Here is a 9,813-nt window from a genome sequence, read left to right on the forward strand (position 1 = left end):
ATTGACCACAGGCATAATAAATGGTATCTTATTATTCCTGTACTCCATTACCTTTGAATAAACTATGCAAAAGCAAGAGATCAAAAGTAACTGTATCTTTCTCATCTAAAGTTAAAGATTGCATCATAACACTGTAATCTATATGCAATGGGGTCACTGTACAGTGTAGGCTACTTGCTAGTGTGTAAATGTATTTTACAGTGTCCTTGTTACATACGTTACATGTACTTACCATAGTAATAACAGTAAATTATGCGTACATACATGCAACTAAACCTCATCCTAATCATATTATAGCCCCAGAGTAAGTACATGTTGTTAATTAATATTACTCTGTACTTAAATATATAATTATACTGTAACAATGACAGCTTAAAATAGTGTAACCGTTATAACTAGGTACTAACCCTGAACCTTTATCTAAGCACTCGCTACCCAATTCTTGGTTATATCTGTGTAACTGTTATAACCCAGTTATTGTTACATCGTATGTACAGATGGAACAGGACTGTAAAATAAATTGTATTTTAACAAATTTTTTAAGATTAAATCTGCAGAAGAGGATGAATATATATGAGGTGTTGTAACAGTTTTTATTACATAAACTAATTTTAAACAATCTTGTAATGTGACAAATAAATGTTTACAATATTCTGTGTATTCCCCTAATTATGAACTGCATATGAATTCGGAAAATAATGTTTAAAAGTTACTTCAGCTATGCAAAAATGTTTATTAAATAAAATATTTTTTAAAAGTACTTAATTCTTAAATATTAACTAATAATAATAATACTTAATATAAACATTGTAAGTTAGATCATTTGAGCCAAAATAAATAGTGCTGAATTCAGGTTGATTAGGACACTTTTCCAAGTCATCTCAATGGCAAAAACTGTCTCAATCACTCTGAATTTACCCCTATATATATAACTTCAAATGGCTTGATAAAATAACCCTTGATAAGATGGAGAGGACTTTAAACAAATACATGATATAACTTGTATTTTCTGGATCCTTAATAGAAAAGTTAATATTCTCACGATCGCTTCATTTGTAAACTAACCACTTTATATGCAAATTAGGCGACTGCAGCTTCTCAAACGAGTTCTTTCCCATTTACTTTTCTTGTCCAAAACAGGAGGGAAACAAAAAGGTTAATGGAGAACAGCGCGAGCAGCCCAATGACTGCCAGCGGCCAGCGTGTCGTCACTCGTCCTGTAATCTGCTTTGATTTGAGCCGCTTTATTCCAGACTGCTGCTGGAGACACTGTAACAGTCATGATGAAGCGCCTCGGCGGATTAAGAGCCGTTTTTCACATATTTAGAAGAGACCTCCATCATCAGCACAGTGTGGGGATAATAGGTGCGCCTTTCTCTAAAGGACAGGTGAGATATAAAGGCCCAAAGTCCTTTTCTCGTTTAAAATAATGCTATTCACGAGTGAAAATGATATGTTTGCATGTAAATCCACGCATGGTGCAGTATGGTGCCGGTCTAGTGCTCATGTTATTGCCTGTTACTGCAGCAGAGGGATGGTGTGCAGAGAGGAGCAGACCTCATTCGAGCTGCTGGATTGGTGCAGAAACTTAAAGTGCAAGGTGCCACTACCACTACACCTCCAGATATTTACACTAGATAGCAATCTTTCAGTACAGTATAATGCATCTAAAATATTTGAAGCAACACTTTTTTTTCTTTCTTGTTTAATTATTAAAAATGCAATGTAATATCCTTATACAATCATATTAAATATGCTGAGTACTGCATAAAGAGACTGCATGAAAAGTTAGGTCAAATGTGATTAAAATAGATTTAAAAAATGTAATTGTGACCATCTAGTCTCTAAAAAAATTCTAGACTACTTATATGCAATTCTTTTACACTTTAACCTAAATCTTAATGTTAAAATGTTTACATTTTATTTGTTAACTACACAGTACCTATACTAATGTGTATTTTAAGAATTTAGGTTGCGTGCAGTCAATATTCATCATTGCCATTTCTGTAAAAAGAGCTTTAAATGCGTTATTTCTTCTGGGCCTAATATACAATCTAAAAAATGCTGGGTTTTAAAATTAAAACCTTTACCCAACGGTTGGGTTTGTCCATATTTGACCCAATTTTGGGTTGTAACAACCAAGCATTTTTTAGTGTTTGTAGCTCTGTGATTGCACAAATGTTTTATAACTTTAAACAAATAGCTGAAGGGACTGATGCCATGAACAGGGACAGTAGATCAGTGATGCATGTGTTGTCTTTATTTATTTACTTAAGAAGATGTGATCTCATAGGAGCAGTAACACTGACATTGTTCCACTCCCCTTTCTCTGTGTATTCAATATTGAGGATTGGGTTACTAAATAAGAGTGAAGCATGTATTTGCACATCTTAACTCAAACAAACCTAGTAATGTTTAATGCTGTTACTTCCAAACTTGAGTTGAACGGAAAACTACATTTTGAAAAAGTCAAATCAGTGATTTATTTAGAGATTCATTTCAAGATTTTTGAATCATTCATTTAATATTTGAATAAGCACCCTTTTGAAACACCATATTCAATGTTAAATATTCAGCTTTCCTTGTGCGTGTATATATATATATATATATATATATATATATATACACACGAGGAAAGATAGATATATAGTACAACGGGTTAAAGGCACACCTTAAGAAAAAAATAGCTTTTTACTACTCCCATAGTGTATGATTACAGAAGAAATAGATGTTTGTATTGAACATTTATGGAGCAACAGATTTTGTGTGAAAATAAATCATAAGAGTGGTTTATTTTGTTTAAAAAATCTTATAAATGTATGAGGTGGCGAGGTGGACCTTTTACCCTTATGTATGTTAATACGATTTATGTATTTCAATTGCATATACATTTTCCATCCATTGTCAGTCATGCATGAAATATAGAGATAAGATTTCTGTAGATTTAATTTGTTTATTTGTTGGGGGAGCGCAGGTCCCCTCTCTCATTCAGTTAATTATTTGGAAAAGAGTGATCAGTACATTTTTTCTATAGTGTTCCATGTAAAAACAACAAAATCATACGGTTGTGTAAATGATGACAGATTTTTATGTTGGGGGGAACTGTTCCTTTTAAAAGCTACTTCGTTTGAAGCCCTCTGTCCCTCCCAGGTTGTGTAGTGAAGGATTATGGGAATCTGACATTTGAAGAAGTTCCCAATGATGAGCCCATTGGCAGGCTGAAGTCTCCGAGAGCAGTCGGCCGAGCCAACGAGCTGCTCTCTGGAGCTGTGCAGAAGGTCAAAAGCCATGGCAACACTTGTGTGATGCTGGGAGGAGATCACAGGTGATTGTGTGCTTTCGGTTCTGTTAAATATGACATTTGCAAGCACCAAATCAATATTGAACCTTTATGCATATTCATTCTCACCAATATGTCTGCCGTTTCTTTCAGCTTGGCGATTGGTTCGATCGCCGGTCATGCCGCCTCAAGACATGAGTTGAGTGTTTTATGGGTGGACGCACATGCAGACATCAACACACCTTTGACCACGCCAACGGGAAACATTCACGGACAACCGCTGTCTTACCTCATCCATGAACTGCACTCTAAGGTCTTTAATCATTTCAGCAACTTGTGTTAAAGTTTGTGTAATATGTTACACAGTCAACTCCAACAGAGATGTTCAACTATAACATCTTAATCTCCTGGCCATGGCTGGTGTCAGTATCTCTGCCTTTAGCACACTCATAACTAACTAATAAAGGCAAGGCAAGTTTATTTACAGTATGCAGCACATTCCATACACAATGGTAATTTAAAGTGCTTTACATAGAAAGAATAATAAAAAAAAGGTGATGGCTACAAAGAAATCTCTAACGTTAATTTTGGTCATGACTAGTCTTGAAAACCGAAGACAATTTGACGGTCTTCGTAGGAGAAGCCACACTGCAGGACTGGGAGTCAAATCTTCCGACACTGACAGAATTTCGTCGGAGGTAAAATTCGATCTCAATGGTCATTAATCGGCTGTTGGCGACATGTCAAACTAATGATCAAAGACTTCAGATTTTAGCCTAGGATCAGAGGAATCTTTTAGGATTTGCATAATTTGTCTCAGACGGCCAAAATTGCACAGTGTGCACCCGGCTTAAGTCTTGTATGGAAACAAAGCATCTAATTCTTGCAATATTTTTCAGATGATAATATGCTGATTTAGTTATTGCTTTGGCATGACTACTGAAACTAAGGTCTGGCTCAAGAATCACAATGTACTAAGTCCACTGAAGGCAAGTTTGTAGAAAACCCAAGTGCAGTTTATTTACAAAAAAATGATCAAACGTAAAACAAAGGCATGACATGGCATGAACTCACTTACCACAGTGGTTACAGGGAAATAATACTTGACAGACACATGGGAAACACAAGGGCTTAAATACACAAGACTACTGACTGACAAGGGACACCTGTGAACATAATCAAGACAATGAACCAATGACAATATGACACAATCACATGGGGAAAAACATGGCAGGATCACATGACTAATACAGGGAATCACATGACAAGACATGAAACATGACTGGCATTAAACATGAACCAAAAATAAATGTGACACACCAAGATTCCTGACTTAATTTTTAGTTGTTTGACCCCTGGAGTGAAGGTATACATTCCCTTTGAGAACTTCATCTTTGTTTTCAAACGTAATGACTTCAGTTTTGTCTTTGTTTAACTGAAGAAAGTTTTGGTACATCCAACTGTTGAATTCATCTATGCATTGACACAGGGAGTCATTAGGGCTGTGGTCGTTAGGCGATAGGGCTAAGTAGAGCTGTGTGTCGTCTGCATAGCTGTGGTAAGCAATTTGGTTCTTTCTCATTATTTGGCTCTGTGGGAGCATATACAGGTTGAATAGGAGTGGCGCAAGAATTGAGCCTTTAGGGACCCTGCATGTCATGGATGTCCACTCAGACTTATGGTCACCTATACTCACATAATCACCTCTTCCTTCTAAGTATAACCTAAACCATTTAAGGACCATCCCAGAAAGCCTGAACCCAGTTTTCCAGCCTGTTATGAAGTATGTTGTGATCGACAGTGTCAAATGCAACACTGAGGTTGAGTAGTACCAGCACTGATAATTTGCCTGTATCAGTATTTAAGTGAATATCATTTATCTTTATGAGCGCTGTCTCTGTGCTGTTATGCGGTCAGAAACCAGATTGAAAATAGTCAAAATATCCATTCGAGCTTAAGAATTTGTTCAGCTGATTGAGAACAACTTTTTCAATTATCTTGCCTATGAAAGGAAGATTTGAGATTGGTCTATAGTTGCTTAATATGGTTTTATTCAGATTGCTCTTTTTCAGGAGGGACTTGACAACTGCAGTTTTCAGGGAGTTTAGAAAAGTCCCAGAGAGAAGTGAGGCATTTACCACTTCTAGGAGATCTGCTTCTAAACAGTTAAACACACATTTGAAAAAAAGATGTGGGAAGTGTGGCAAGAGCGCAGGTTGATGTTTTAAGGTGCTGTACGGTTTCTTCCAAAATTTTACCAGCAATTTCTTCGAAATCAGACATAGTAACTACTTTCTGAGGTTGTTTGTCTGATCTGTCTGACCCCAGCGCAACTCAAGGATGTGCTGATCGCCTTTCTCCCATTATTGATTTTCTCAGAGAAGGAAGCAAACTCACTGCATTTGCTTTCTGAGAGCATTTCTCTGGTAATGTGACTTGGGGAGTTTGTTAGTCTCTCAACTGTAGCAAAAAGTGTGTTGTTTAAGTTCCTTAGTATAATATTTGAGAAGAAGGTCTGTCTAGCTTTGCCGTGTTCCATATTGAAAGCATGAATGCGGTCTTTATAAATGGATATAAATATACACACACAAGACTTGTCTTCCGCCACATGCGCTCTGCTTTTCTGCATTGTCTTTTCATATTTTGCACTGCTGTTGAGTTTCTCTAAGGTGCTTTTTGTCTGCCACTCTTCTTCCTGACTTTTACAGGAGCGATATCATCAATTATACTCTTAACCTTCGAGAAACATTTGAGAGAGTTACTGTTATCATAGCGGGGACCCGACACATATCACTGAGAGCTGTTTTCAGTTGTTTTTGGAGAAGGGTGTGGGCCCTGGCGTTGTGGCAGAGGCCGAAGAGCTGTCACAGGAGGATGGGGAGGGCGAGCTGGGCCCGCAGGCTTTGGTAGTTGCAGGGCTTGCCTCGCAGCAATAGAGTGGGATAGTTTGGTTCCAGCATACACCAGTTCTTCCATTTTCTCTGAGAAGCAAAGAAGTGGAGATACTGGAGAGAGGGATAACGTGTCTGGTGAGACGGGCTGTTGCTCTGGTGTTACCGGAGGCTGTATTATGTTGTCCTGGCTTCCCTGGCTGTTTTTCAGAAAGTCGTCCTTGGATGCTGAATCTTGGAGCCGTTCTAATCCGTCACAGTCTGTCTGTGGTGAGCTCTGTGGGCAGGGCTCAGCTGAGATTGTGTCCGTGAGCAGAGGTTGTTGTGGCTGCATGGTGTTATCATTGTCCTTGTCAACCGCATGTCCAATCAGGTGCTGAAGTGAAGTCCTGTGGTCATTCATACTCTGTCTAGGTGTGTGTGTGCCATTCAGGTTGAGTGCACAAATTGCAGAAAGATGATGGAGGGAGAAGTAGATATTATCCTTTAGCACTCTTGAACCAAGTTTGTTTGGGTGGAGGCCATCCTGTCAAAACAGTTGTCTCTGACTCCAGAAAAGATTGAAGTTGTCAATGAAGTTCACTCCTTTTATGTTGCAGGTTTGGTGAATCTCACAAAAATGAAACCATATGTCACATTTTAGCCAGAAATAAAAAGGAAAATGAACCCTGTTTGTTTTTAGAAGCATAATGTTTTTTTTTAATTAGACATAATTTTTATGAACATTTAAGAAATTCTCCTTAAATTCCCATTAACGGAATGTAACATTTTACTTCTGAGTTTTTCTAATTCATGATTCTCATTACTTTTTCTCATCATATTTACTGTATTACAGAAGAAAAAAAATGAATTGCATTATGCAATTTAAAAAAAAAGTTTCCAGTCTTTTAGCTTTACTTGAGATGGCATTTTTATGATTTGAAACATTGATAACATTTAATTTTTTCTAATCTTTCTCAGATTCCCTTAATTCCAAATTTCTCATGGTTAAAGCCTTGTGTAGCAGCTAAGGACATTGTCTACATTGGACTCCGAGATGTGGACCCAGAAGAACAGTACGTTTGTAGATTATAATGTTATTAAAAGTGCAAAATAATACATAATTTAAAGTCCCCCTGTGGTGAAAATCAAGCTTTTAATGTTGTTTAAATGTCTATTTGGTGTTTTTAATATGCTATTTTAATATACTATTTAAACAAAAAAACGGTTCAGTGCGCCGGCGCTCTGGCAACGGTTAACAGGTTAAGACAAACCATGCAAATTCATGTCAACCCCAAAACTGTGGTGAACCAAAGACAGTCTCAAAAACACGGTTTGAAATCACTGGTGTTTCTGACGTCACAATCTACCTTGTAACCAATCAGGTCAACGTGTGATCGTCAACGAGTGGATCTTTGAGCTGGTGTGAGTGAGTGGAGGCAGGGCTAATTTGCATATTCATTGAACCGCGTATATTAAAAGATGACAAGGGTGTAGAGTTACATTCAAGCTGTTTTAAGGCATGAATAATTTTTTTCAAGGAAAAAACGTTTAAAAATTACATTTTGGTGATCAAAGATGAGTTTTAAGGGATACAATTATTGACTACAGGGGGACTTTAAGTAAAACAGAGTGCATTATATCACTATTTCAGTGTTCATTATGAAGTCCAACTCATCCAACTCATACTTTACATAACAGTTATATCCTGAAGTACCTTGGAATCAAAACGTTCTCCATGACAGAAGTTGATCGACTTGGAATAGCAAAAGTTATGGAGCAGACATGTGATCACATGTTTTCAAAGTAAGTGTGTTACTTTGGGAATCTTTCCTCCTTTTTTTTGTAATTTTTCAAAATATCTTAAGAGTAAATATTTATTGTGGAAACATTACTGCTCTTTCTGGATCAGGGTGAAAAAACCTATCCATCTGAGTTTTGACATTGATGCTTTGGACCCATCAGTGTCCCCTGCAACAGGCACACCTGTAGCGGGAGGACTGACCTATAGAGAGGGGATTTACATCACTGAGCACATCTGTCAAACAGGTGAGAACACGAGGATATGTAGGTAGAGAACTAATTAATAAACCGTAATGTGTTACAATATTGCATTACTCCCTAAAAAGTAATTAGCTGCGTTACTACTTTTTATGGAAAGTAATGTGATACATCACATTTGCATTTATTTTTCTCACCTGGGTTAGGCTCGCTTGTTTGATTTTTTTTTTTTTTTTAAACCTTCTGGAGCTCCTCCGTGGGACTAGAGACCGGTTTGGCGCACAGGTGATGTTCATTAGCACTCGCACCATCGGCCTTGCTCCGTACCCGCGGCTCTCTGCCCCGCATTGCCCTGCTTGCCACAAAGAGACTAATGTAACTTCCAGGCTGATAAACCGGCAGGCTTTTGGGCTTTCCGAGATTATTAACCAAAAACTGATGTGTTAGCGCCACCTTGTGTCAGTTTCAAAACGTCCCAAGAGTAGAACAGTGAAAATAATAAATAGTTTATTTAATTTAATTAATTATAATCAATCTACATTATACCATATATTCTAGATATCAGCATTAAAAAGACAAATGACCCACTAATTACAATGTTTCTGTGTTTGGCTTTTGCTTAGCAATCTCATTACCATGATCATTCTTGATACTTTTACATGGACTGTTTGGCCTGTTGACTTTCTTCTTGACTTTCCTCCAGGGCTTCTCTCTGCTGTAGACATCGTGGAAGTGAACCCAAAGCAGGGCAAAACAGAGGATGAAATCACATCAACAGTAAACACTGCTGTGGATCTGTTACTGGGCTGCTTCGGACGGGTCCGCGAGGGCTCTCATGAGCCAGATTACAAAATGCCAAATCCATAAATCACAGGGTTTTATTTATTTTTTCAGGCTTCATTCTTGTTATTTTGGTTTCTTTTCTATTATATTTACTTACTTTCATCATTTAGACAGTCATGTCGTTCTGAATTTAAAAAGACTAAATTTTAATTTGCATTTATTTTTTTTCTTGTATAAAAAAATGAATTCCAAAGATATATGCAAATTACACCACAGTATATTTCCAAAGTGAATGCAAAAAGTAAAAAGCTGTATAAAAAGTATGTTTGTTATTTCCAAAAATCAAACCAAAAAGACATTGTTGCCAGGAAGATTAACAAAGTTTAATGTAAGAACTAAAACATGTACAAATATATGTAACCCTATAAAGCTTACTTGCATATCATATTTGATATACACATTTCTCTAAATTGTCTCTAAATTATCAACATGTTCGAAACTTTGCTGAAATAAATATGTGCACAATCTACTACATGCTTTCTTATGCAAGTAAAAGGCATTTTACCATCATTCTAAAAATGCTCCCTACTCCTCAAATATCAGCAACTGCAACAAAGAGTTTTGGTCAATTTGGGGATCTGAATAAAACTGAGGTGTTTTTTCATTGAGTATGAGCTCCTTATTCTCACTACTTCAAACTATATAAGCCATAAAAGACAAATGATACAGGGGGAAAAAAAACTTTAGATTTTTTAAAGTTAATTGATGTCTAAAGTTAATAAACTGATCCATTAAAAACAAAGATATGTCAGGCTTTACTGGGTTAAAAAAACTAAATGTTTTCCAACTAAATCCACACAAGGGGCAAACTATATTTAA

The 9,813-nt window shown here is 36.8% G+C and overlaps 1 protein-coding gene across 1 annotated transcript; it reads left to right on the forward strand.

The window, feature by feature from the left end:
* The first annotated feature begins 1,159 nt into the window (after nucleotides 1-1,159).
* Nucleotides 1,160-9,664, forward strand: arg1 (arginase 1). Its single transcript, XM_056245806.1, has 8 exons — nucleotides 1,160-1,388; nucleotides 1,528-1,600; nucleotides 3,151-3,325; nucleotides 3,434-3,593; nucleotides 7,132-7,226; nucleotides 7,852-7,956; nucleotides 8,063-8,199; nucleotides 8,855-9,664. Exons 1-8 carry the CDS (start codon nucleotides 1,281-1,283, stop codon nucleotides 9,016-9,018), a joined length of 1,017 nt encoding a protein of 338 aa, XP_056101781.1. The 5' UTR covers nucleotides 1,160-1,280; the 3' UTR covers nucleotides 9,019-9,664.
* Nucleotides 9,665-9,813: the final 149 nt, after the last annotated feature.

Source organism: Rhinichthys klamathensis, unplaced genomic scaffold (genome assembly GCF_029890125.1).
Source record: "Rhinichthys klamathensis goyatoka isolate OS25496 unplaced genomic scaffold, OSU_Roscu_1.1 h1tg000035l_1, whole genome shotgun sequence".
NCBI lineage: Eukaryota > Metazoa > Chordata > Actinopteri > Cypriniformes > Leuciscidae > Rhinichthys > Rhinichthys klamathensis.